Source organism: Eumetopias jubatus, unplaced genomic scaffold (genome assembly GCF_037043125.1).
Source record: "Eumetopias jubatus isolate StellerSeaLion01/CBP00866 unplaced genomic scaffold, mEumJub1_p1.0 scaffold_16, whole genome shotgun sequence".
NCBI classification, from domain to species: Eukaryota; Metazoa; Chordata; class Mammalia; order Carnivora; family Otariidae; genus Eumetopias; species Eumetopias jubatus.
In genome coordinates, this window is record NW_028274822.1 from 4,638,927 (window position 1) to 4,666,915 (window position 27,989).

General features: G+C 36.5%; 1 protein-coding gene across 1 annotated transcript; it reads right to left on the minus strand.

The window, feature by feature from the left end:
* Positions 1-11: 11 nt before the first annotated feature.
* On the minus strand, positions 12-27,989 carry CUNH18orf63 (chromosome unknown C18orf63 homolog). Its single transcript, XM_088019715.1, has 12 exons — positions 27,856-27,989; positions 25,617-25,695; positions 23,326-23,382; positions 20,151-20,262; positions 19,512-19,553; positions 17,909-17,985; positions 12,570-12,679; positions 11,433-11,529; positions 11,246-11,331; positions 9,612-9,795; positions 243-1,262; positions 12-65 (listed from the first exon to the last, which is right to left on the minus strand). The coding sequence occupies exons 1-12, from the start codon at positions 27,987-27,989 to the stop codon at positions 12-14; spliced, it is 2,052 nt and encodes a 683-aa protein (XP_087875841.1).

The window sequence follows — 27,989 nt, forward strand, 5'->3', positions numbered from 1 at the left end:
ACATCCATGTTCTAAGCTTTAGGGATGAGAGATTTCTGAGCTTTTGATTTGGCCACATCATGTACCTGTAATCAGATTAAAGAATCACACTTGGTTAAAATTAGCTGTATATACTTGCAGTTGTGTTAGGGTAGATACTCTGTTTCTCTTTATGTTTCTAGATGATCTGGGGAAAATCATTTAAATCTTTATTTAGGGGTTTGAAAGGCCTACCATATGATAAATACTCCAGATTTTTTTACCTTGTTCCTAGAGAAACTGGACTGTCCATAATGGATAGTATTGGAATGAGGTCTCTTTGAAGTTTTTGAAGATTCCTGACACAATTTCCTTTTAGACCTGTGGGCTGTTTTGCTTACCAATTTGTGGTCATTTATATCAACTTTCATAGTTTGATTTATTGATTGTTGCTGTAGTAGTTGGGGATCTTCCGTTTCTGTGTCTGATTCAAAAATGTGCGGTTGTTTTTTTATTTTTAGTGACTTGTGGCCTTTTCCTAAAATTTGTGTTATATATTTGCTTGTTAAATGTTCTTTTTCATTCACTTGGAAGTCAACAGCACTGTTTGTTACACCTAAACTGTTATTTGACATCTGAAATGCTAAACTATTAAACAGGTGTTTACTTTCATTTAAACTCACAGTTGATGATTCTCCATTAGAAGGGGGATATTTTATCATATTTTCACAGGACCCAGTGTTTTTTTCTTGTAGTCTAGAAGTCTTCCGATTTAAATTTCTAGCATTCATCTGAATGTTATGATTAAGTCTTTTTCTCATAGCTGGATCTAAATTCAGTTTGTCATTTTGCATCATGCTAGTTTTAAGTGAAAACAATTTAGATTCTGTAACAACATGCTGTTTTCTTTTCAGGTTGCCAGGTTCTAAGATATTTTTGTTCATTTGTAATGACTGATTTTTGAAAACTGGTATGAATTGAGGAGCAATATTATTCTGGGAACTAAAATTTGTGCTTTGAACTTGAATCTTTTCTCTGTTGGGCTCTGGTACTTCCAAATGTACTTGGGGTGCCTTGTCAGACATGGATTTCTTTCTGTTCTGGACAGCTTCTTGCTGGAGGTGCAGAGTTGAGGACACCCAGGGCTTCTTCAGATGGCTGCCTGAATGCTCCACCTTGTGGTCCATGACTACTGAACACGGTAGAAGACGCTCAGCCAGAGCAGGTCGTGTGAAAGACGCCTGAGTCAGAGGGAACTTGAACATTTGTTTAGTGGTCAGATTAGGTGCCTTGACTTTGTTTTCCTGAAAGGATAGAGATTAAGAAATTTTTAAAATGTAAAAATGTTCTTAATGGAAAAGAAATAACATATAAAATATCAAAATAAGAGTATAAAGTAACACTACTATAAAACAGAAAAAAAAAAAAAACAAAACCAACGAGCTTTCTTGAGGAAACAAGTACGCTTCTATGGTTTGCATCCTTTTTAAGATACCAACCTTTCAAGATATTTTAGATGAAGACATGTTCTACATTCTATATAAATCAACTATGAAAACTACAATTAGCTACCCATCGTCCTCCAAATAGGTCCGTGCTGCTCTCGTTCAGAATGTCTTTCCCTCTTCTTTACATTCTTCCCCTCAACTTCCTAAGAATATGCTATCAGTATTTGTCACCAAAAAAATAGTAGTAAAAGGTGGTGTTCTTATCTTTCAGCATGCATGTTCCATCACCTTATGTAGATACTAGATTCTTTGAGGGTAGGAACCATGATGTATTTATTCTCATATACTTGACATTTTTAAAAAAAGATTTATTTCAGAGAAAGCTCACTAGTGCACAAGAAGGGGCAGGGGCAGAGGGAGAAGGAGAGGCTTCCAAGCATACTCTCTGCTGCCCAAGGTAGGGCTCTATCTCACGACCCTAAGACCATGACCTGAGCTGAAACCAAGAGTTGTATGCTCAATCTACTGAGCCACCCAGGTGCCCCTATATTTCAGATTCTTAAATCATTCACAGTTACTACAAAATTCTTGTTCTAAGAAATTAAATGAATGGAAGAGGTGGTTGCATCTATAGCAGGCCTTTAAGAATAAGTAGGATTTTGACTATAGGACATTGGCTGTTTGTGTCTTGATCATCTTGTATTCTCGTTGCCTAAAAGAGTGCTGGTGCCTGGTAGCAATTCAACAAGAATCTGTCAGACTGACAAAGAGTCAGACAGCTCAAAGACAGCCAAGTGTTTAGTCTTTTTTAAAAAATTGTGGTAATATAGATAAAACATAAAGTTACCATTTTGACCATTTTTCAGTATACAGTTCAGTGACATTGAGTACATTCCTTACTGCACTCCTGTTGTATAACCATCACCATGATCATTTCCACCACCTTTTCTTCATTCCAAACAGAAACTCAGTAGTCTTCAACAACAATTCCATTTTTCTCTCCTTGCAGCCCCCGGGAACCTCTATGCTACTCTCTAGGTCTATGAATTTGCCCTCACTAGGTATCCTGTATAAGTGGAATTATACAATATTTGTCTTTTTGTGTCTGGCTTATTTCACTCAGCATGTTTTCAAGGTTCATCCATGTTGTAGCAGGGGTCAAAATTTCCTTTCTTTCTATGCCTGAATAATATTACACTATATAGAAATCCCATATTTTGTTGATCCATTCACCTATTGATGGGAAGTGTTTATAGTCTTTTAAAATACATATCTATTGAGTCCTAGAGTCCATAAAAGTGACATGTGACAATAATCTGAAACATGGGATGGGGAGTTCTTTTCTCATCCTCTGGCATCAAAAACAGAGTCACAACTTGAAATAAAATTTTAAAAATTGCTAGGAATAATGTGCAAACCAGAACTGGTTTGCCTCTCTCCACTACTGGAGGTTCAGTTGTTGAATGGAGTTGAGAGGAGAGCTGGAGAGAGTTTTCGGAGATAAGAGTTGTAAATAGGCAAAGGAAAAGTGAGAGATCCAGTTATTAAGCAGAGTAAGTCACACTAAAACTTAGTGGTTCAAAACAATAATTAGTTCTTCTCTCTCACGATTCTGGGAGCTGATTTGGTTTAGTTCAGAGTCTCTCGTGGGGCTGCAGTGAGATGATCCTGGGGCTGGTGTCACTTCCTCACTCATGTGTGATGCTAGATGCTGGCTGTAACCTGGACTAACTTCAGGCAGCCCCCTCATGTGGTCTGGGATCCCAGAGCAAGAGTTCCGAGACAGACAACTTCCACCTAACCTAGTCTTGGAAGTGATGCAGCATCACCTCTGTCACAGTCTTGCCCAAACACAGGAGGAGGGAACAAAGACCCCTACCTCGCAACAGCATGAGTGTTGTCACTGGTCATAAGGGCATGTGGATGGACAATCTTGTGGCCATCTTGAAAAATGGGAGTACATGTCAGAAAGCATGCTGGCTCGAACCAGAACCCACGTCATCTCCTACCACCCTCAAGCCTCCAATGTCACAATACAGGTGGCCTACTGAAGGGCTGGTGCACTATGCAATGAAGCTGCACAAAAACCTGATGCAGTATTTAGAGAGACTTAAAGAAGAGATATAGTGGGAGATGAAGGAACCACGGCCTAATTCCTACTCCACACCAACTAACAAGGTGCCATAGCACATCCCCAGAGGTCTGAGTTGTCTTTCAGGCTTCACATAGACTTTCCAAGTGTAAACATGGTTCTTGCTTCACTTCCACCTCTCCAGTCACGTGCCACCCTAAGCCTGAACTGTGTAGAGAAAGGAATTCAGAAAAATATACTTCTGGCATACTTAAGTTGACATAATACAAAGTCACCATAGAGAACAATATTCTTTCTCCCACCCTGGCTATTCTTGGGAGAAGTGGGAAGACTCCAAGAAAAATCTTGGGTGAGGTTTGAGTTGATGCTGAAAACAGATGAGGAGGGCTCACTTCTCAAGTTGGAGGCTTATCCATGACAGTAAAGCAAGAAGTCACCTTACTTTACTTCCCCATAGTTTTCAGAGGGCACAGAAGACCCAGCCAGGTTTCATGACCCTGAATGAAGGGATACAGAGGTTGACTAAGAATAAGAGCTGGCTTATAACCCCTGGAGATTTGCTAACCTGAATGAAAAAGCATTCATCAAAAACGGGTTTGTATTAGTTTGATAGGGCTATTTTAACAAGTATCATAATTGAGGGGCTTAAGCAACAGAAATGTATTGCCTCAAAGTTCTGGAGGCCGAAAGTCCAAAATCAAAGTGTTGTTAGGATTGCGGCCATGAAGAAAATATCTGTTTTAAGCCTCTCCTCTTGGCTTGTAGATAGATGGTCATCTTCATATTCACATGATGGTATCCCTGCACGTGTGTCTGTCTCCAAATTTCCCCTTTATATAAACAATACCAGTCGTCTTGGATTAGAGGCCCACTCTATTCCAGTATGACCTGATCTTAACTAATTACATATGCAATGATCCTATTTCAAACAAGGTCAAATCCTGAGATACTAGGAGTTAGGGCTTCAACACATGAATAAGGGGCAAGGAGGACACAATTCAACCCAAAACAGGGTTTGACATATACTTCTGAAGACAATGAAGAGGGGATGCAGCTGTTCTTCTGAGGACTCTCTGAACAAGGGGGCTTAGAAGAAAACCTTATACGTCATCTTTGTCAAGATACCACCAACATCAGACCAATCCAGGTCAAGAAACGAATGCCCTCTCTCCCCTGCATTACCCAGCTGTGACTGTGTGATGGATATTGGTGGACTGAAGTTCAACATCCATTCTTCCCTCCATCTAGTGTTCCTTCCTAAACTGGTGCCTGGAAATCTAAAATGGACATTTTTTTCCTTTGCAGTTAGGGTTCAGGTGCAATTTAGGATCAACTAATCAGACAAACTCATACATTATTTGGAAGGAAGAAATAAGGTAAAGCCACACTTCTGCAGTTTCTGCTGAAAAGTTCAATTACTAATGTCTTTGGTTTTTCAGTTGCTGAGTTAATAGCATCCATGTATCCAGCTCACCATCTTTGTAGGTGTCCAGAAACAGCTTAAGGCATTCATTCTCCTGGATCATTTTAGGTAAATACACCAGATGCCCTCACCACACACAGCCTTTTCCTGCACATAGATGCTATCAAGGGGAGAAGAACAATTCTTAAATTTGAATGAAATTCTACCTCAAAGAGATGTTTTATCAGAAGTGACTAAGTCATCTTAAAATATTTAGATAGATTTTTTTCCATTTGATGAAAAAAGGATTCAAGAACTAAGCCATTTTTTTGACTCCTGCATTTTATAAACTGTAGTAACTTTTAAACAACATATCTACTACTTGAGATTCCAAAAGAAAAACTCATTCTAGGTAAATTTAGATGAGAGTAGAATTACTTGCATTCTGACATAAAACTTATGTAGAATATGTGTCTGAAATATGTTTATATTCACACCCTGTTTCATCTTCATCTGTCTCAGAAACATACATCTGATGAGAATAACTTCCAAGGGCTTGTTTTGCCCCATAGCCTGTCGATGTATTATTTACTCATTCTTTCAACTTCTAAAATAGAGTAAATAGCCCAAAGGGTGAAACCTCTAGGTTTATATTCAAAATTTATAAAAAGACTACAAAAAGGACAATGTAAACAGCAGATGAGATGATAAATAATTCATGGAACTAAAATACTTAAATGGTCAACAAACCAAAGCTTTATGAAGTCATAACTCAACAAAAATCTTATATTTTACTACATTATTACCATTATTCTGCCAGGTGTCACTGGCAAATGTGGCTAAGTTGACTTTTAATTTCTAGAACTTTACAAACATCTTAACATAACTTGGCACATTAACATAAACTGTAGAAGAAAACCAAAAGCCTTAGCATATATTTAGATGAATGGATGTCATTTAATGGAGTCCTAGAATTAAGGTAATGATTAAATGAAACTTGAGGATTGACCAAAATGACTGATCAAATGTGTTTTATCTATTAAAATCTGGTTCTGTGTATTGTACCACCTGAGTGTTTCTTGACTGAAGTTGAACCAGAATTCAGTTAAGCTTAGATCTAACCACAGGCTTGTAGGAAATAGGAGGTTTAGAATATGTTAACTGCAAATGACATGGCACAAGAAAGCAACAGTCAGATCCAGAATATGGAACGTTCTCCAGGGAAAATGGTCGTTTATCCAGCAAATAACTGACATAAATAAAAAAGGGAAGGGGGTTTGGAATGTTATAGAATAAAAGAGACCTAAAAGATATAACCACCAAATGAAAATATGTGGACCTTGCTTGGATTACGATTTAAACAAAGCCCCCTAAATCTTTGAGATAAACAGGGAATTGGAATATGGACTGGTATTAGATGATATTAAGGAATTATTGTAAATAATTTTTAAAAGTTCCTGTCAGAGATGCATACTGAAGTCTTTACAGATGAAAGAACATCATATCTTGGGTTTCTTTTAAAATACTCCAGTTTACTCCCCACCCAAAAACTACATCAAAGAAGAGCTAGATGACAGGCATAGGAGAGTTTATTATACTAATTTATTTATCTTTGAGAACTTCCATCAAATAAAAAAGAAAACTAGTTTGGTTAAGCACTCTTGCTAATTTAATTTTTTTAAAAGTCAGTTGAGTTTTATTAAATAGTCTGATCAATTTGTTTTTCACTTTTTATTTTTTTATTTTTTGTTTTTTTAAAGATTTTATTTATTTATTTGACACAGAGAGACACAGCGAGAGAGGGAACACAAGCAGGAAGAGTGGGAGAGGGAGAAGCAGGCTTCCTGCTGAGCAGGGAGCCTGATGTGGGACTGGATCCCAGGACTCTGGGATCATGACCTGAGCCGAAGGCAGATGCTTAACGACTGAGCCACCCAGGCGCCCTGTTTTTCATTTCTTAAACTTACGCTTTTTAGGCTGCATGAATCTTAGAGCTAACATGTGGTGTAGCAATAATAGGAACTAACATTTACTATGAGCTAAGTACTAGGAACTCTTCTGGGCATTATCTAATCCTAAAACAAAAAACAAAACACCCTGTGAAGTACTGTGAAGGACACAGTGACATGCTGCTCAGATCCCCTTCACAAAAGGGCTGCTGCCCCCACTGCTGGGAGCTGGCCCTTGCAGGGATGCCCTAGTTCCAGAAACCTACCTCACCTATGGACATGCCTATCCCTGGGTGGCCCAAATCCAATGACAGATGGAGGAGGGGTTATAAAGGCCTGGCTATTTGGACAATGCAAAACCACCATGATGGGCTGTTTTAGTCTTAGAGCTCCTGGGAAGATTGGCCAAAGCTACCTGGTACCTGCTTTGCTAATGACTTCTCCCTTTACCCCATCTTCTTCCATCCTCACCTTCCACAGGTGTTCCAAATTCAGTCCCCAATAAACATGTGCACTAGACTCCGGAGTCAGCTTCCTAGAGAGCCCAATTTGTGACAAATATTATTATTACCACCACTACCATGCCCTGTTTTACAAGAAAACTGAGGCACAAGGAGATCAAATAACTTGCCTAAGATTATGCACATAGTACGGGTTCCTAGAACCAGAGCTCTTAAACACCAATCTAAACTTTCCCCAATTTCATGACTAAGAATCTTCCTCTGGGTTTCAGTTCTAATCCTGCAATGTATTTAACTGCGTGGCTTTGGTTAAATTACTTGGATGCTCTGAACTTCAGTTTCTTCTGCAAAAAGTGGGAAAACAATTCTTTATTCCAAGATGATTAAGATGAAATAATACACATAAAAGAAGCTGGCACACAGAAGCACTCAATAAAACTGAGTAGGATAGGGCGCCTGGATGGCTCAGTTGGTTAAGTGACTGCCTTCGGCTCAGGTCATGATCCTGGAGTCCCGGGATCGAGTCCCACATCGGGCTCCCTGCTCAGCAGGGAGTCTGCTTCTCCCTCTGACCCTGTTCCCTCTCGTGCTCTCTATCTCTCATTCTCTCTCTCTCTCTCAAATAAATAAATAAATAATCTTAAAAAAAATAAAACTGAGTAGGATAAGTTCTTATTGTCAGGAGCAATACAAAGACCAGAATTTCCAATTAAGTGTTATTTTACCGTTAAGCAAATTTGCACAAGTATATTGTCCAGATTCACTATTTCTAAAACAGACATGGGCTGGAAATAATAAGTATTCGATAAATATATCCAATAAAAATGCATTATATAATGATGTATTTACTTCTAAATTCTCAGATTTGGGCTTGGCCAGGAACTACTAAGAATGTTATGTTTGGGCAAAACTTTAAGATTCATTATCATAAGGATGCCAGTTGGAATTTGTCCATTCACATTCTTTTTCTTTCTTTTTTTTTTTAAAGATTCATTTATTCCAGAGAGAGAGAGAGAGCAAGGCGGAGGGGCAGAGGGAGAGAGAATCTCAAGCAGACTCCTCCATGAATGCCGAGCCTGATGTGGGGCTCAATCTCACAACTCTGAGATCATGACCTAAGCTGAAATCAAGAGTTGAATGCTTACCCGACTGAGTCACCCAGGTACCCCTCGCATTCTCTTCGTAGGAAATGGCCTTGCCTATTGGCCCTGATGTCTGTCTGGGGTGCCATGTTTTTATATCATTTACATGAGGTGTTCTTGACTCAAGGATAGCAAATCCAAATACTAGCTGGGTGACAGATGATATAGCCTGGCCTGAAAAGATGAGTGGGGCCTATCAGATCCTGGCTCTGGTTAATTTTAGTTGAGGATCAAAAAGAGAATGAAACAATTAGCATAGAAACAAAAGCTGAAAAAAATGCCATAATCCATAGCAAGTCAACACCATGTGAAAGCTGAAATCATTGGAGCAGTGGAAACTACAATAAACAGAGGACCTAGTCAAGAAAAAAGATTAAGCAGACACAGAAATATTCATATAATTCATATTACAATTCAAACTGCTCAAATTGTTCAAACTTTTGTCTTTCCCTTTTATGAAAACACACAGTTGTCATTTACAAGAAAGGTCACTGTTGAAAATTTTAAATTAAATTCCTTATATTTGTTTCTCCAAAACCTCTCTTCCAATTTTATTGTCTGTTGACAAGAAATCTTATTCTAGTGAGTGTGAAGATAGGCCAGCATATTTTCTTCATCAGTATTGCTTAATTGCTGCTACTTTTTTTTGGAAGATTTTACTTAACACATCATCTTATAAGGAAAATGTTGTTTAATTAATTCAATTTATGTAACTAGAACTATACACAAAGGCTTTTTGGATCAAGCAGACTCAAATGAAGTGGCAGTTCAAAGTAAACTTGAATTTGTATGAGACAAATGTTCCCAAACTGCCCTATAAAATCATTTATTCATTGAAAAAAACTTTTAATGATCATCTATTTTGTACCAGGTACTTGGCATAAGAAAATGAATATGATCTCTGCCCTCCAGGAGCTCATGCCAAATTAGAAGAGACCAGTAAACAACTATTACTACAATGCCACAATAAATACAAAAAAGACAACAAACGGCGGTGATAAATGGTCAAGTACAATAACAAGTAACATTAAAGGAAACACTGAACTGAGAGAAAAGAATTCTAGTACAATGGGTTAGACAGTCCCTCACAGAAAGCAAGAGGTCCAAGATAGGTACATGCTATGTCTTTGAGAGCTCAGTAGGGCATGAAATCTCTTACCTGTACATGAGGTTTCATCAGTTCTTGTGTGTAGTAGCATGGTTTAGTTGTCATCTTTATGGGAAAGCCACAGATATGAGGCAGTTTAGATTTTAAGTCTGAAATGAAACTTTTCAACACACCTTCCAAATCTACCCTTGGAAAGAACTGTATGGGCTGACTTCTGATGCAGCTGAGAGGATATCTGAACAACGTTAAAGAACAGTAGAAGAGTTTTTGTACTTAAGAGATAACAATTTCTTTCTTTTTCTTTTAAAGATTTATTTGAGAGAGAGAGAATGCATGCATATGCACACACACACACACACACACACGAGTGGGAGAAGCAGAGGGAAAGAGAATCTCAAGCAGACTCCACGCTGAGTGCAAAGCCTGACTCTGGGCTTGATCTCACAACACAGATCATGACCTGAGCTGAAACCAAGAGTTGGACGCTTAACTGACTGCACCATCCAGGTGCCCCAAGGGATAGCAATTTCTATGGAATTAGAAAAGTATGACAATATTAACTGTTAAAAAGGCACACATAAATAAATCCTATTTCATATATTGCTTATTTCATATTTTCCAAAGCAAAATGTGTTTTATCACAGGGATCTTGCTTCATTCTCTTTTAACCCTCAAAATCAAGACTGCTCATTGTGTCCTTCTTATAGAGCTTTCTGTATAGACTGGCAGACCAAGATATTCCAAAACTAATTTATAAGAAAGACACTATGACCTTTAGAGATCACAAAAATAAGTGTTGATAGTAAACAATAAAGAGGTTTCATCTCCAAAAGCTATAAAAATTCAATACAAAGAAACAACACATATAGAGTGTATTCAAGCTCCAAAAGCAATTCTTTTAGAAGAGCAGTTACTTTTTCTGATGAAAAATATTCCGAGGACTTGGAATAACGCCTTTGCATCTAATGAAAGGGAGTAGTTGATCCCTGTCAACCTCAATTTTATATTAAGATTTGGGTTAGGAAGTGTAGAATGGAGAAAGAGAACACAACACCATGGCTCTTCCTTCTTCCAATCTGAAACTCCAGCAGGTCAGAACACAGAGATAGGAATGAGAAATCAGTACCAATTATAATTGAAAAGTTTCACCGGAATACTCATATTATTAACTTATTTAAAATAATGGTAAGACAGATATTTTCTTAAATCATTGGGGTGCATTAAGTGAAAGTCAGATCCTCTAAATTTTGCCTGTAAAATTAAATAATCTTCCAAAGACAAAAATCTTTGTAAAAAGACTAATTCTTTTAATTTTACCCTTTCAATAATATCCAAAATACCACTGGAGGGAGCCCTTGGCTAAGGAGAATCCTAAGATTTTCTTACTGTCTACTAGCAATCATGTGAACATTTTTCTATCTACTCTAAATTTCCTTTTGTTGCCTAAATTGTTGCAATAGTGCTTAAGAGAAAAAAATAATCATTATTAAGCTCATTCTCAAATAAAAATAGAAAAATTCTAAGGAAAACAAAAAACATTCAAGCTGGGGAAAAAATGTAGAGGGGAATGCAGTTTCATTTAGACATAGAGAAGTTTGAAAATGAGGACAACATCAGAGCCAGGAGTAAGACTGGATCATGAGGTTGGCAGGGGCTTCTGTTATAAGTGGTGTATAAAAGGATATGTGAAGATCTTTCCTCTTATCATTTTAAAGTAGATGCTGCAGTATATTTTAGTATTTCCACAATCTTCTGGAAGTTTATAGCCATACTAAAAATTAAGAACAAAGCTGAAATTCTCTTAAGAGAAAGCTAAACTTAGGTTCAATTATAAGAATAGCTTCTAACATAATATACATTTCTATTCCTTACCAGGTCATTCCAGTGCATCTGGAAATCTTCATATGAGTGAAAAGGACAGTCAGGGGGTGTGGTGTGAAGAATATTTATTATTTGTCCCCTTTTCATACTATGAAAAATAAGAGTTGATAAAATATTATGAGCCAGTGCTTGGATATAATTTTATTTAATTATATAATTTAATTTAGAGAATACTCAAAAAGATTTAGCCACTATCAATATATAAGTAATAAACTAATCATTTGCTCCTAGTTCCAAGTACATCATTTTATTAAACCTTAACAACCAGAATTGTTAGGAAAAACTAAATTGAATTAATACAATGTGCCAGTTATAAACAGAAAATAATGTTTAGTAAATGTGGCCATACAGAAGTATGCCTAGTAACTGTTAGACTTTAAGGAAAATTCTGTTAAGAGGTAAATGAATCAGAGTCAAATCTGTGTTCTCTACCTACCTCCTCTCTGCTTTGATGATTAAATTATCATGCACATTCTGTTACTTAAAGTTCTTTTTCCTAAGAAGGTTAAAATTTCATCCCAATAGTCCTATTTATATTAATAACAAGCCATTTTTTCCCCTAAAGACAGTACAAACTTAAAACAGTTCCTATCAAATGATAATGAAACATTAATTATATGCACAGTTTAAAAGGTTTTACTGATATTATTACATTATATTATATATATTATATATTATTATTATAATGGTTCATAATGAGATATCTGGAAATTTTACTTTTGTAAAGACTATATTTAACAAAAGTATATGTGTGTAATAAAATTGTTTTAGTAATTTGATACAGGAAATTGAGGGCTTCTGTATGATGTTTTTTAAGTTACAAATCGCTTTCAAAAATTCAGTTTCAAAAATTCCTTTATAGGGCACCTGGGTGGCTCGGATGGTTGAGCGTCTGCCTTCGGCTCAGGTCATGATCCCAGGGACCTGGAATCGAGTCCCGCATCGGGTTCCCTGCTCCTTGGGACCCTGCTTCTCCCTCTGACTCTCTCTCTCTGTCTCTCATGAATAAATAAATAAAATCTTTAAAAAATTTCCTTTATACTTCTGTATACATTGTTGCTGAAGCAAAATGAGAGAGACCTAACTATAACTTGGACCCATCCCAGATGATACAAATTGAAATCTCACCTTGGCAAAACGTAGCACCAGTTGCTTAAAATTGAATGTCCTTCAATGACAGCATTCTTGTCGGTATCAAAATCCTTTATAATACTCTGAGAAATACCAAATTCTCTTAGCTTTTAATAGAAATAAGATTTAATGTGTAAGTCCTCAAAAGAATTTGTCAAACAAAAAGAAACACATACATAGTCAATTACAAAGTAGTTTTAAAGGCTTACTTTATATTGGAGATACATAACACTTTACATAATGTAATCAATGTTTCAGCTCTCCCTATTTCTCTCTGTACAATATATCTAGTATTTCATGCTTTCTCTCATTTTCCAACCCTGAACCTCTCTCATACTTATTTCAACTGGTTTTCAACTTTTTGATTATGCTTATAGGAAGTTGAATTCCTTCTAAAGGAAGGTATTTACATTTTGTAAGAATAGTGTCTTAATTTTTTTTTTTTTAAATGGAGGATGAGTTACGGAGCTGTTCCTCTCTTTGGTCTTTGAAGGGTAGAGCACAGAGCCAATACTCTCCTTCTGTATCCCTTTTCCATCTCCTGGAATGCTTTTCCTCTGGTCATCAGGTGCCCTATCTGCAGGGTATTTAAGCTGATAGTTTACCAATCCTTTTCTACTTATGGTTTTCTTACCCTGTGGGGCATTTTAATACAGTGAATCAAAGATAAGGAGAGACTTTAAGTAAAGTATTAATGTCCTCCTAAGAGGATACTGCGTTAGGATCAGAGAGAATGGTTCATAATCCCTCACCCCCTTTTTAACCTATCATCATACAGATTTTGGGAAATAATGTTCTAACTTCATTCTCTACTACTGTTTTTCAACAAACTCCAACTAAACTGGCCATTTTTTTTTTTATTGCCTAGACAAGTCATAAATAACAATACACTTGCTTAAAGCACTGCCCTTACTCTGATTTATCTGAGTTCTACCAGTAAGAGCCTTACAGGCCTAGAGCTAGACCCATCTCCTCTACGTTCAGTGACTGATCCCTCCCTGAATTCTAATAGCATTTATTAAGACTAATGGAAATTAGGGAGCAGGGCAGAGCAGAAAAACATGAATGCAGAAATAGGAAGATAAGAACTGCTGGTTATGTTGTGAGGTAAGAAAGCAAAGACAGTAAGAATGAATAAGGATTCATATTGTCCTGTGCACTGGAGAAAATTTGCCCGGTGATATACTGTACTTAGGAGCTAAGTTGTCTAATTTGTGACCTACGAAAAGGATTGTCATGGGGCGCCTGGGTGGTTCAGCCGGTTAAGCATCTGCCTTTGACTCCGGTCTTGGGATCCAGCCCCACGTTGGGCTCTTTGCTCAGTGGGGAGCCTGCTTCTCCCTCTCCCTCTGCTGCTCCCTCTGCTTGTGTGTGCGTGCTCTCTCTCTGTCAAATAAATAAATAAAATCTAAAAAAAAACAAAAGCGTAGTCAGTGCTGGGATGGCTGTGAATGTCAGGAAAGACTGACTGCAGGTGAATAAATAGATTATTTGAGGGAAAACAGAACCTAAAATTGAATTCAGAGAGGGTAGGTATCATGTCCAAATATTCAATTTATGGGTTCTCATATACACTCACTTATATAGCTTGAGTTTATATCCTTCTGGCTATTTTCAACACTATTCAGAGATTCAAGCAAATTGCTGCAGAGATCTCCATGGTACCAGCACTTAATGTCTATATTGGTTTTTCTCAACATAGATTTTTTTGAAGACTGGCTAACTACCCAAGTGTTCACCATATGCCCCAAGAGAAAGTTAACCTCTTACATGTATTTACTTAACAAATATTTATAATGTGTCCTTTCCTGAACAGACCTGCACTAACAAGGTACTCAGTAAATATACCTTCTTCTTTATAACGCCAAGCTAAAGAATTTGGACTTTATTTGCTCTAGGCAATGTTGAGATACTAGAGATATTTAGGTTGGGGCCATCTGTTTTAGAATGAGAACTCTGTTGATACTTTGAAGAAGAATTAGAGAATAAATAAGGGGAAAGACTGGAAAAAAGAAGGCCAGTATGGAAACCATTTTAATAGTTCAGGCAAAAGAAGAGAGTTTAATCAGAGCAGCAGAAATGGAGAGAGAGGAAGGGATTTCAGAGACCAAGGTAGGCTCTTAAAGGCTGATTAGATGTAGGGACTGAGACCCAAGGATAACTCTGCAATCTGTAGCTGGTTAACTTATTGGCTATTGATGCCAGTAACCAAGAGCAAATACAGGAAGAACAGAGTCGGGGCTAGTGAGGGTGACAAATAATTCAGTTTCAGGCATAACCGAGACTGAGCATCATCAGTACATTCATGTGAAAATATCTGAGAAAGGACAAATTGCAATTATACAAGAATATTTGGGAAGTAAGTGTATAGGCTTACCACTGGAAGAGTTGAACCTGCTAAGGAAAGGGAAGGTGGGCTGAAAATGGAACCCTAGGGAACAGCAACATTTAAGGTGCAGTAAGAGAGGAAGAACCACGAATGCGTGGTAGGAAATTCGGGATAAAGCAGTTTCAGAGAAACCAAAAAAGGATATGATTTCAAGAAGGAAAGGGTAGAAAATAATGTCACAGTTCCAAGGTTTCAAATATGAATTCTCTCAAACATCTCCTTTTTTTTTTTCTGAACTCCTAAAGTCATGTCGTTCTTATGATGCTTAGTTTGGTACTATATTATCAAACACTGTTATTTTTTTCAGTACATAATAAATACCTACTCCTGTCAGGCTCTATGGGACGTACAAATTTGAGTCAAGAAACCTAAGGCTAGGTGAAGGAAGTATAATGCAGTGTAGCAGAAAGGACAGAGTCAAAAGAAAAACTTTTAAATCCTAAATCACTTTCTTACTACCTTTATGACCTAGAGCAAGTTACTTAACCTCTGTCCCAGCTTACTTATGGGGAATGAAAATGTAGAAGATAAACTGGAAAGGAGAGAAGGGGTAAACATCTTCCTCCTCACTTTTATTCCCCTCACCAGACCTATAACCAATACTACATTTTGATAAAAGGAAAATTCAATGCAATTATCTTTTAGTCTATTTGGGGAACAAAGATAAATAAGGGAAAAACTAGACTCTCAAAGAGATCACAACTTAATAGGAACATAGACATGTATGAAACTAATTTTTATAACAGTGAGAACATGAAAAATGCCATATCAAAAATTTAGGTAAAGTGAGATTTGGAGGAGCTGATTATCGATTATAATTTAGGAAATCAATTTAAATGAATAGAATAAGTGTCTACTGAGTATATAATGTTGAGTAGAAGATAGGAGTACATCTTCTCCACTTGTGGTGTTTGCTTCCATGTTGAGAAAGCTCTAACACATACTCCTGATGTCTCTCTGCCCTTCCACTCATTCCTCCTGAGGGCAGATCAGGTGACTTATCTGGCTGATAAAACTGGGACAATTCCTTCTTCCTTTTGGGAACTGGCTTGCTGGCAGAAGGTGGGTACTGCATTCTGTCATGTGGGGAACGGTTCCTGATCTCTCAAGGGAGCCTGTGGGTTTCCATTACTCCCACAAGTAGGCGGGGAAGCTACCTAATTCGAGGGTTCAGATAGGACACATTCTCTAACAACTGTTTCTTTTTTCCCATAATAAACAGTGTGACCATATATCTGTTAAAATAAATAAAATGAAAACCAAACTTGAAAATCCCTTAAGCAGACAAAACCAGTTAAGCACATAAGTAAAACCTAATCCAGCTCATTCTATAACACAACTGAAATTTAACTTCGATTATTTCTTGTAAATGCCTCTTAAAATCATAAATAAAACTTAAATTGTTTTCCAAAACAGAGTAAGACAATCAGTTTTAACTAATTCCCTGTCATCTGGAAAACCCCATTACTATAACCAATCATTATAAAGATAAAATAGCTTCTACATTTTCATTATATAAACTGTCCTGCAACAACACCCTTCTGAGTTTCGTTACACTGTTAGTTTGAAGACTCTTGGTTCACAAACTATTCTTTTATGTACAATAAATTCAATAAATACAATTTTAATTGATCTGATTTTATTTTTATCACACCCCAGTTCATATATGTTGGGCCAGTATCCCCTTAGGTTACTGTCCCTTTCACTCTCAAAAGTATCCATTTGGGACCATAAGTTATATTCTCATCCTAGTAATGAAGACGGTATTCTGATCTCTATATGTCTTACTCTTCTTTGTCAATCTCTAACTGATTCAAAACTCAGATATATAAAGCACAAGTCTCATCTGCAGAAAATTCAAAGGGCAGTAAGACATGGTATTAGTCCTTAAGAAGCTTATTATGAAGTAAATTGGGGATATAAAAATGAGTATAATTCTAAACACACACCTAAGTATGTGAGCATGGTGCAGAATAGAATGAAGGTTTAAAAGAGGCTGGGAGGTCATAGTGGGTCCAAGCCTTGGAAAGGTTCCTCAGCAGTACAAGATATTCATGTCATGCTGTCCATTCCATTTATTTTTATGCAGGTCATTTTCCCTGCTGGCTTATATAATTCCTGAAGGCCAGATAGCAGAGCCTATTTATTTTTGACTTGTCTATTGCCTCAACATAGCAGGTAATCAAAAAAATTAAAGAGAAATATGAATGGAATAGCATTGAAGCTGGCCCTTAAACGATGGGCAGGATGTATAGCTAATGAGAGGGTCACTCTAAGCAAAGGAGTCATCTGTCTCAACGTGGACACCACTGACACTTCAGGCTGGATAACTCTTTGTTGGGGTGGAGGTGGGGTTGCTGTCCTGAGCACTATAGGGTGTTTTTTAGCAGCATACCTAGCCTCAAACCACTAAATACCCCTCCCCCTTTGTCATAACCAAATTTTTCCTCAGACTTTACCAAATGACTCATGGGGAACAAAGTCATTCATTTCCTTCTCCACCCCCCTCTACTGAGAACCACTGTCACAGAAGAAGGAAAACAATATTTATTGAGTTACTATTAATGTGTAATTGTAGTTGGCTAAGCATCTGCCTTCAGGTCAGGTCATGATCTTGGGGTCCTAGGGTGGAGCCCCGAGTCAGGTTCCCTGCTCAGTGGGGAGTCAGCTTCTCCCTCTCCCTCTGGCCCTCCCCTCTGCTCATGCTCTCTCTCAAATAAATACAATCTTTTAAAAAAATTAAAAAAAAAATTTGTTAAACTGACGTTTCCTTTGAGTAAACCGATTTAGAAGAGTATCAACATATCAAGCATTTAATAATATGGATTTTGATAATAAAAAACCCTTCTTATCACTCTTGTTAAAAATTAAAGCCTACTAGCATATTTGTAATAAAGTATATAGTAAATATAGCAAAGTTAATTATAGAAATCAAAATATGTGGTACCTCAGGTAATGGCAGTCTGATTGTGTAAGCTTCTATACTTAGACAAACTTGAGTTTCGGTTACGCTGATGTCTAATACTGAAAATAAAATATTTAACTGTGAATTTTCTGGAATTATTACTCCATTTTATTAAGTTAATATTTTAAGTAACAAAAAAATAACCTTAACTTTATTTATTCACATTAGAAACTCAATTAAGAATATGTATTTTTTCCTCACATGGTAAAATTCAAAAAAATCACCATATAATGTTTGAGAGTCTGCAGATGAGACAGAGGCCTGAAACAACATGGATATATGGACATGTATGTATTGGGGGGCCACAGGGCAAGGTTACAGTAAGAACAGTGAGACATCCCACAGTTAGAACAATTCAACAAGTACCTTTTACAAGCCTGATTTCTATTTACATGTGAAAAACGGACACTGTCTTCTTAAATTGGGAGAGGTGCCATGCCAAGCTCCTAACTTTATAGTCTTTTCCTAACAAATGCCCATCAATATACCAGCAGATACAATACAGATCTCATAGAGACCCAAGGCTTCTACCTTGCTTTCTCATAATTAGAATTACTTATGATAAGTCAGAGAGTGGTTATCTTGGGAAGGGGTAGTACCTGAAAGAAAGCATGGGGTAACGTTCTGTTTCTTGATTTGAGAACTGGTTATGAGGATATGGTTAGTCTGTGAAAATCCAATGAGCTATACACTTAAAATTTATCAGTTCTGCTATAGAATATTACATTTGGTAAAACTAAAAGAAAAGTTCTAACACAAGAGTGAGGAATTTTTCTCTTCTAAAGTTTTATCTTTAACCTCTGACAGCTATAGTCTCTTGACAGTGTCTGGGGATGAAACTGAATTTCTGTAATGAACCCATTCGTCCAGAGCTACAGCACAGTGACTGCTGTGTCCAACTTAAAACTAGTGCAAGGAGGGCAAATAGGCTTCAGCCTGAAAGTCAACTCAAATTAAATAGTTGTGGATTATAAGTGCTAGCTCAGGATCTCAGGCTATGCCCAAACTGCAGTGAAAGCTACCATGACTGATTGTCTACTTGGTCTTAGGACTTCCACTTGTCTGCTATCTGTGGACTACTGTTTAGGAACAGATCTATTTGAACAGCCATGCTTATCAATGAAAGAATGAGACCATACTATAAACTGTGTATTTTAGGTCATCTTTGTCTTTAGACAATCTTTTTTTTCTCTTTTATGGAAAAGAAGAATTATGTTCTCATAAGAAATACATCTTTTACTTAACAACAGTACTAAAGAATTTTCAGTGATATGACTCTGGAAGCTATACATTACAAATGCCTGCAGAATTTAACTTCTTCAGAGTAATAATTTCAATTAAGTAGAGAAATTAAAAATATAGATTTTATTCCAATGACGAGAAGTAAATTTTTTTCTCTTATAAATAAGAACATATATTGTGACCCAGAGATGATGTCCTGGGTAAAATTGTGATTGTAATAATACCTGATTATATTCTGATAATCATCAAGATTGTAACAACCCAACAATCTGTAACATTGTTTTCTATAATGACTGTTAGCCATACTAATGTTTTATCTATTGACTTATGCATTTTTACTTACCAACAGCACTTTGCTTTCCCATCTGAGAAAGAAATTCTCTCCCTTAAAAAATTCATAGGGTATGCCACATTATTACAACTTATAAATCATGCTTAATAAATACAAACTTTTTATGTTTAATTATCAAAGCTAAGGAAAATACCTTAAAATGCAGTTTTACACAAAGGAATATCTAAAGACAGTTCAGAGAAAAAATATAACCACTCAAAAACTATCTTTTTAATTAAAAGGACAGAAATACCCAATTCTTCCTTCTAACATTTATTTCCTGGCATCAAGTACTTAGAAAATGGTCAGACCTCAACACAAAATCCAGAATAGCCTTTTGGTTCCAACCATTTTTGGTAATTTGTATTCATTTTACTATAATGCTCTATAACTTATATTTAGTCCTTCGTAAAAATCACGTATTACATAATTTTAAAAAATTCTTTGAAAAAACATCAGCAGGCCTCTGGATATAATCCTAAGTAAGAAGACGACATTTATGTTGTTGTGGACTTGCCTGAGAAGGCTTAGCTGGGGCTATGCTTTAAAAATTATTCCTTAAACATAATGTATCTTGAAATTTAAAACAGATGCACAGACTAGAAGTAATCTAATTCAGAAACCCCCAATGACTGAAAGATATAAAGTCACCTTGCACCAAGAGATGGCCAGTTTTATTCCAGGCTGGAGCAAGTTTAGCTGTGAGTGAATATGATAGGCAGTTTTGAAGAATTACAGGAATTACTCTTTGTGGAGCCGCCACCTAAACATATTAAAGAACAAAACACAGGCAAATTTCCAGCAAATGGCATGCCCTATAAACTCAAAGAAAATGTGTGTTTAGATCACCACCCAAAAACCTGGGTTATTTTGGATATCAATTATAGTCATCACTACAATTAATCCTATCTGGTTCTAAAGTTAAATTAGTGTTAAAACATATTCGCTTTGAAACCATGAGGACTATCATGCTACAATGGCCAAATTCTTCCTTCTTATCCCGTCCCAATAAGCCTAAAGTTTTAGAGCTTCTGCGCTAGGACCCTACACTATACTTTGTGTTCTGCTCTGCACAGAGGAAACCAGCCCACAACTATATTATAATTTTCATTGTTGTTCACTCTAGTTCAGTATCAGAAAACAATTACTTACATGGGCACACATGAAACCAGCAGACTATTTCTACGGGTAGAGAATTTTTTTAAATCAAGACTTTTACTTCTGACTAATAAAAAGTAGTAGGATCCAGATTTATCCTCCCACTTGAGGTAACTAAAAAACTGAGCAAGTTATATGAAACGGTATTTCACAAGACTCTGGACATCTAGCAAGAAAGAAGAGCAATCCTTAAGAGATGGTAATCCTACAATTACCACCCCCCCACATACACACCCCAGTATCTCAATTAAAGGGGGTTTCTAGGCTGTGGTGCAGGGAGGCAGAACCCTGGACGAGTCAGTGGGCTACCTAAGTTGAGGGATAGCTGAGAGTCCAGGAGGCCAAGGGAGCTAGTTTTGGGGGCAAAATATTAGACCGGGGAGAGCTGCACAGAGAGTGAACTCTGAGATCAGCAGAGTCCCTCTTGAGTCATCAGCTGAGTATGGATTAGCCACATGCATGTAAGGAAAATACCCAGGGCTAGGGAAAGAACCAAGGTTTTCTTCTATACAAATATCCTTACAAATATAGTCCAAAAGAAAATGCTGCCATTGCTGCTTTTAGCAAGATATGCAGAAAAATGAGAGAGCCAAGGAGAATTGTTTCCCAATATTATTCACCCTTCATTTTTGTACTATTTTGGTTTCTGGTGAATTTTCCCAGGATACAAGTAACTAATTTGTTGGCAGTGAAGAAGACCAAATCTCTTCAATTCGTTTCATAGATATTTTAATTAAGGATATTATCAATAGGACTTCAAGCAGCAGGATGAAGCCAACCTGTAACACTAACCTCAAATATGAACCCAGGGTCTCAGGCCTAAACAGCTGAACAAATCCCATAAACTATCAGGATCTTCCTTAGAAAGCCAAATGGTTTTCTCCTTGATTCTGTATTGACTTTCTGCTTGGACTGAGGCATTAACCCAGATACAGTAGAATGTATCAGCATACATTCAGCCTTGGCATACAAGGAGGAAATGCAGGGCAATTCTGTCATCCATAACCAACCTGATTCATGACCTGGATGCCTTTCAGGGCAAAGATGGGGTCACTGACCACTGCAGCTAAAGTCAGGGCCAAATTTTGTGCCATGTTTTCTCAATAATTGATACAAAAGATAGATAGAAAATAAGAAGAATATAGTAGCTTAACAACACTATCAACTGCTGTTGATAGATAAGATATAAGATAGATAGATAGATAAGACCCAAATTAACATAGACTACTTGACACAACAGCAGAATACACATTGTTTTTAATTAGACAAGGAATATTTACTAAGGAAGACCATATTCTGGGCCATAAAACAAGTCTCAATAAATTAAAAAACGTTCAAGTTATATAAAACATGTTCTCTAGCCACAATTAAATTAGAAAACAGGGTGCCTGGGTGGCTCAGTTGGTTAAGCGACTGCCTTCGGCTCAGGTCATGATCCTGGAGTCCCGGAATCGAGTCCCGCATCGGGCTCCCTGCTCGGCAAGGGAGTCTGCTTCTCCCTCTGACCCTCTTCCCTCTCGTGCTCTCTATCTCTCATTCTCTCTCTAATAAATAAATAAAATCTTAAAAAAAAAATTAGAAAACAATAGAAGGATCCTTGGAAAACCCCTGGATATGTGGAAACTACATAACACACTTCTAACTAACCCACAGTTAGAAAGGAAATCAAAGGGGAATTAGAAAGCATTTTGAACTGAGGAAAATTAAAACAGAACACATACATAGGAGGAAGTTTATAGCACTAAATGTATCTAATATTAGAAAGGAATGTTCTTGAATCAATGACCTCAGTTTCCACCTTAAGAAACTAAAAAAAGAAGAGCAAAGTAAACCCAAAGCCTAAGAAAGTAAATAATAAAGACGAAAATGAAAAGCAATGAGATACAAAACAGTAAAACAACAGAGAAAATCTACCAAACCAAAAGCTTTTTTTTTTTTTTTTTTTGCAAATCAATAAGCTTGCTAAGCCTCGAGCAAGACTGATTATGGAGGAAAAAAAAAAAAAGACAAGACACATTACCAATATCAGGAATGAGACAGGTGACCTAACTACATATTCTCCAGCAAAGGAAATTAAGAGAGTATTACAAGCAACTTTATGTCAATAAATATAACAAGTTAGGTGAAATGGACAAATTCCTTGAAATAGATAATTTGAATCACTCTATCATCTATCAAAGACATTGAAATTGTAGTCAAAAACCTTCCCACAAGGAAAATGCCAGGCCCAGATAATTTGGTGAATTTTACTAAGTATTTATGGAAGAAATAAAAATTCTATACAAACTCTAGGGCGCCTGAGTGGCTCAGTTGGTTAAGTGACTGCCTTCGGCTCAGGTCATGATCCTGGAGTCCTGGGATCAAGTCCCGCATGGGGCTACCTGCTCAGCAGGGAGTCTGCTTCTCCCTCGGACCCTCCCCCCTCTCATGCTCTCTCACTCTATCTCATTCTCTCTCTCAAATAAATAAATAAAATCTTAAAAAAAAATTAAAAAAAATAAAAAATAAAAAATTCTATACAAACTCTAAAAACTAAAAAAGTGGTTCTTTTACATGCAAAGCAATATCATATGAAAAAGATATTTTAATTTTTGTTTGCTGACAAAAGAAGTTGAATACAACATCAGTATAAATAGCATTTGGAATTATTATCCTTTTAAAAACTTACCTTAGCTCCATATTTTTCAATATAGGCATTAAGTTTTCCAGCTTTATAAAATGGTATCTATAACAACAAATCAACAAAAATCCACATTTATAAAAATTACTTAACACAAATATATTATTAAATAATGCAATATAAAGAATTTAAACATTTAAACCTACAGCAGCCAACCCATCATCAGGCTATCATCCTAACAGCTTCTATTCCTTGGAGAAGCAAGTGATAATCATTTTCTCCCTAAAACAGAATCTGTGGGTACATTCTCAAAATGAGGAAAAGCCTTTCTGAGAGCGATATGAATGTAGAAAAGGAAAAGGCTAATAAATTTCATATTATATTTAACACCTTTCTTAATAATAAGTTTCCAGGCACATAAGGAAAATGGACACAAATGTAACCTCAAGAGAAAGTTCAAAAGACCAAGGTGCTTCAACTAACCAATGAAAGAAACAGAAATCAAAGAAGATATTATTTTTAACCTAAAAGATTGGCAGATATGTAAAGGTTGTTAATACTCAGTGTTTATGAGAATGTGGAAATACAGATTCTCTCAATATGCTATTAAAATGCTATCTAGTACGAGCTTTTCAGAGAATAATTTAGCATTACCTAGATTTTAGTTCAAAATATACTGCAATTGCACTTCTAGGAATTTAAACCATAGAAACTACCAAATAAAAATGATATAATTTCAATGATGCTTTCTGAAGTCTTGTAGTAGTACAACTAGAAACTCAGATGTGCATTAGAAAAATATTAACTAAATTATTATACACTCATACAATGAAATATTTGACAGCCTTAACAATGAATAAGATATATGTATTGAAACAGAACAACATCCAGGAGAGGCTATTCAAGGAGAAATGAAAGGCAAGTTTCAAAATAGTATGTATAAAAATCCAATTTTCTACTTTAAATATTTTAAAAAATTTATAGTATGTAATATCTTTGTAAGAAAGCAAAACATGTTTTTAGATGGTTACTTTTCTTTTAATATTCTTGCTAAGATTAGGAGGCTTGGATTTACTAGAACTCTGAAACAATGTCCTCCTTGTTCCATAAAGATTTGCAGGTAGAGAAGAATACAAATAAGAGGTAGTAGTGTTTACTTGTCCGTCAACAGCTTATCTTTCTTAAAAAGGATATCAATGAGAAAATAAAAGATGAATATATAACCACACATAAAATAGAAGAAAAATAAAGGAACTAGATTTTTTGATGGCTTGTATTAAAAAATGTTCATTTCACTGAATTCTGAAGATCTAAATTCTCAGAATATGAGGATTTTCAGAAAGATTTTTGACAAAAATCTCAGGATAATATAATTTTTATAAAGATTTTTGGCATTTCATTATTATTCCCAGTGACATACAGCACTGGGAAATATGTTTCTCACTGTAATTTTATTATGTGTAAATTTTTTTATTTTGTTTTTTTTTAATTTTTAATTTTTTTTAAAGACTATTTGTTAGAGAGAGAGAGAGACAACACATGCACGAGCAGTGGGAGCCACAGGCAGAGGGAGAAGCTGGCTCCCTGTTGAGCAAGTAGCCCGAAGTGGGACTCAACCCTAGGATCATGACCTGGGCTGGAGGCAGATGTTTAACTGACTGAGTCATGCAAGTGTGCCTAAAATTTTTTTAAATAAAATTTCCAAATTAAACAAAGAACTGTCAGGTGGCCTGGGTGGCTCAGTCATTTACGAATCTGCCTTTGGCTCAGGTCATGATCCCAGGGTCCCGGGATCAAGCCCCATGTTGGGCTCCCTACTCAGTGGGGAGTCTGCTTCTCCTTCTCCCTCTGTGTGTGCGTGTGCAAGCGCATGCACGCTCTCTCTCTCAAATAGATAAATAAATATTTGGGGGGAGAAAGAAGAAAGGAAATATCAAGTTTAAAATAAACAAACCATTGATCTAAATTCTTTAAAAACAACTGGAGATACATTGGGATAGGAAACTTCTTCCTTTATATTAAGTGGAATTCTAAAGAATAAAATATTAAAAAAAGATTAAGCCCATGCTATCTTAAAATTATGCTATAATTTTACTATCCATTAATAGTCTTTATCTTAGCCTTTGTGACGAAAAAGTAAATATTAGAACCACAAAAATGAGTTTTAAACATCAGGTATATCAAAGTTAAAGTCTATAAATGGTTCAAACTACAACACAAGGTAATTTGGCTTCAGAAACCACCTTCAATTTGAGCTAAAATTAATATTTGAATTATTGTTTATCAATATTGCTCCCAATAATAAGTAATAATACTTCATAAAATTTTAAAATACTAACCGCCATCACTACCCAAATTTGGCTTAATATTCCAGGCACAGGTGATGTAAGAATATCTTGGTGCAAATACAGCAATTGCCTGTGGAGATGAAATGTATAATTTTAAAGTGGACTTGCCCTCTGTCTGATTTTACTTTATCAGAACATTTTGAAAATTACTTAGTTCTATTCAAAAGTTTACATTTTTTTCTAGGGAAGGGCTGTGTTATATAGACTTCTGTATCCCTCCCCACGCTTAACATGGTAACTGGAATAGTTAGCCACTCAGCCAAGATTTAAGACTGTTACAAGCTTTCAGATATTGATAAGAATATTGTCCCTGCATCTTAGTTTCCCAATCTCTTTCGTCTGTGAACCTAAATTCTTCATTTAAAACTCCATTTCTGGGGGCGCCTGGGTGGCTCAGTCGTTGAGCGTCTGCCTTCGGCTCAGGTCATGGTACCGGGGTCCTGGGATCGAGCCCCGCATCGGGCTCCCTGCTCCGCGGGAAGCCTGCTTCTCCCTCTCCCACTCCCCCTGCTTGCGTTGCCTCTCTCGCTGTATCTCTCTCTGTCAAATAAATAAAAATCTTTAAAAAAAAAAAACAAAACTCCATTTCTGTCCAAATAGAGATTTGAAAATGTCTAAATATTGTTAAGAATCCAGCTCTTCTAACTTCTGTTTTCCTTTTTTTAAGTGGTAGTCAGGAGGTACTGGAGGCAAGAGTCTAAGGATTCATCTATCAGTGAAGTTATCAACTACTTCAAGGTTAGAACTACTGACTAGATGCTTTTCCTTCAAAAAGGAAATTTTTTCCAAACCTAAATGAAGTGAGTAGTGGTTTCATTTTAGCATTCAACAGCCAAATGAACTCACAACAAAAATTATAATTCAAATTATCATCAAGAATTTTGTTTCAGGGGCGCCTGGGTGGCTCAGTTGGTTAAGCAACTGCCTTCGGCTCAGGTCATGATCCTGGAGTCACGGGATCGAGTCCCACGTCCGGCTTCCTGCTCGGCAGGGAGTCTGTTTCTCCCTCTGACCCTCTTCCCTCTCGTGCTCTCTATTTCTCATTCTCTCTCTCAAATAAATAAATAAAATCTTAAAAAAAAAAGAATTTTGTTTCAAAGATCAAGGAAAAGGTGGATAAAACACATGAAAAATTTCAAAATTAGTATCACGAAAATAAACTCTTAAAAAATAAAAATGTGTGGCAGGGAGGGGTTACCTCAAAAAGTAAGAAGGGCCAGTCTGTTTCTGGTCAGAACCCTGGTGCAGAACCAGGTGCAGCAGGTACTTGGTTTTGCAAGGCCTGCCTTTGTCTAACATAGCTAAGCCTCTCCTCAATCTGTTCCTGTCTCTTTGTCAGTTACTGGGACAGTGAATCAAGACACCTCACTCTGTGGGCATGGCCACCCTCAAATTGAGGGTAAACAGCAGAAAACCTCAGGTTTTCCACCCACTTGTTTCCAAAAAGAGTCACAGGTAAATGTCCAACAGGTATCAAATGATACCTTAACACAAAGGGTACAGGCTCCCAGATGTACTTTATTAGGAAAATATACAATGGGGAGAAGAAAACTTTTGTAAATAAGAGCAAAATGGGAAGACACCCCAAGAGTGTTTTCCTTATTTCTGGCTCCTAGCAATCTTGTGTTTGTTCTTCTCCAAGAAATTCAGTTACAGATATAATCTGTATTCTAAGAGTCCTTCTTTGAGTGACTCAAACAATTTAAGGGACTAATTAATACATGGTGGGTTCTTAGCAATCATGGAGTTATACTTTAGGCTTCAATCAAGCTGTTTTTCAAAGACTATCTTGGGTCAGACATTTCAAAACAGCTCTTGGAAAAATACTCTTCAGAAATCATCTTATATTGACCCACAAATTAAGAAACTGCATTAATCTAAAATGTTTACAGTATCTCCTAAAGTGTCCATAAACAGAAGTAAATATTTATTAATTTCTACCTCTAAGTTTTTGGGAACCTGACTTATCAATGTCCGTAAAAAATTTAAATTAAAAAGATCACAAGAAGTCACAAATATAAAAACCAAGTAATGTGACATTCAAATATTTTAAGCCCTTCCCTAAATATAATCCAATATACCTGGTCAGAACATAACTGAATTCCTGTATTTAAAATTATATACACAGATTAAATGAAAGAATGTTTTGTTTTAAAGGAGATACTTCTGAAACAGCTCTTAAAGATCTCAAAAAACTTAGAAAGCCTTACTTATAGAATGGATTTTTTACCTGCACATCTTCATCTGTATACTTCTAATCTCAGTATCTGCCACCTCATTACTCAATATTATCCTGACAGCACAGAGTTTGTGTAAATCTGGAGGTGTGATGAAGAACAGTGATTGCTGCCTAGAATCATTCAT

Bases quoted from the DNA above. Each gene is read 5' to 3' on its own strand.
- CUNH18orf63 (XM_088019715.1), bottom strand. From the start codon at position 27,989: ATGAATGATTCTAGGCAGCAATCACTGTTCTTCATCACACCTCCAGAT. The intron at 23,383-25,616 runs GTTAGTATTTTA...TTGTTGTTATAG, and splicing joins AAATTTGGGTAGTGATGGCG to ATACCATTTTATAAAGCTGG. The intron at 12,680-17,908 runs GTACCACATATT...TTCTATTAAAAG, and splicing joins TCAGACTGCCATTACCTGAG to CTAAGAGAATTTGGTATTTC.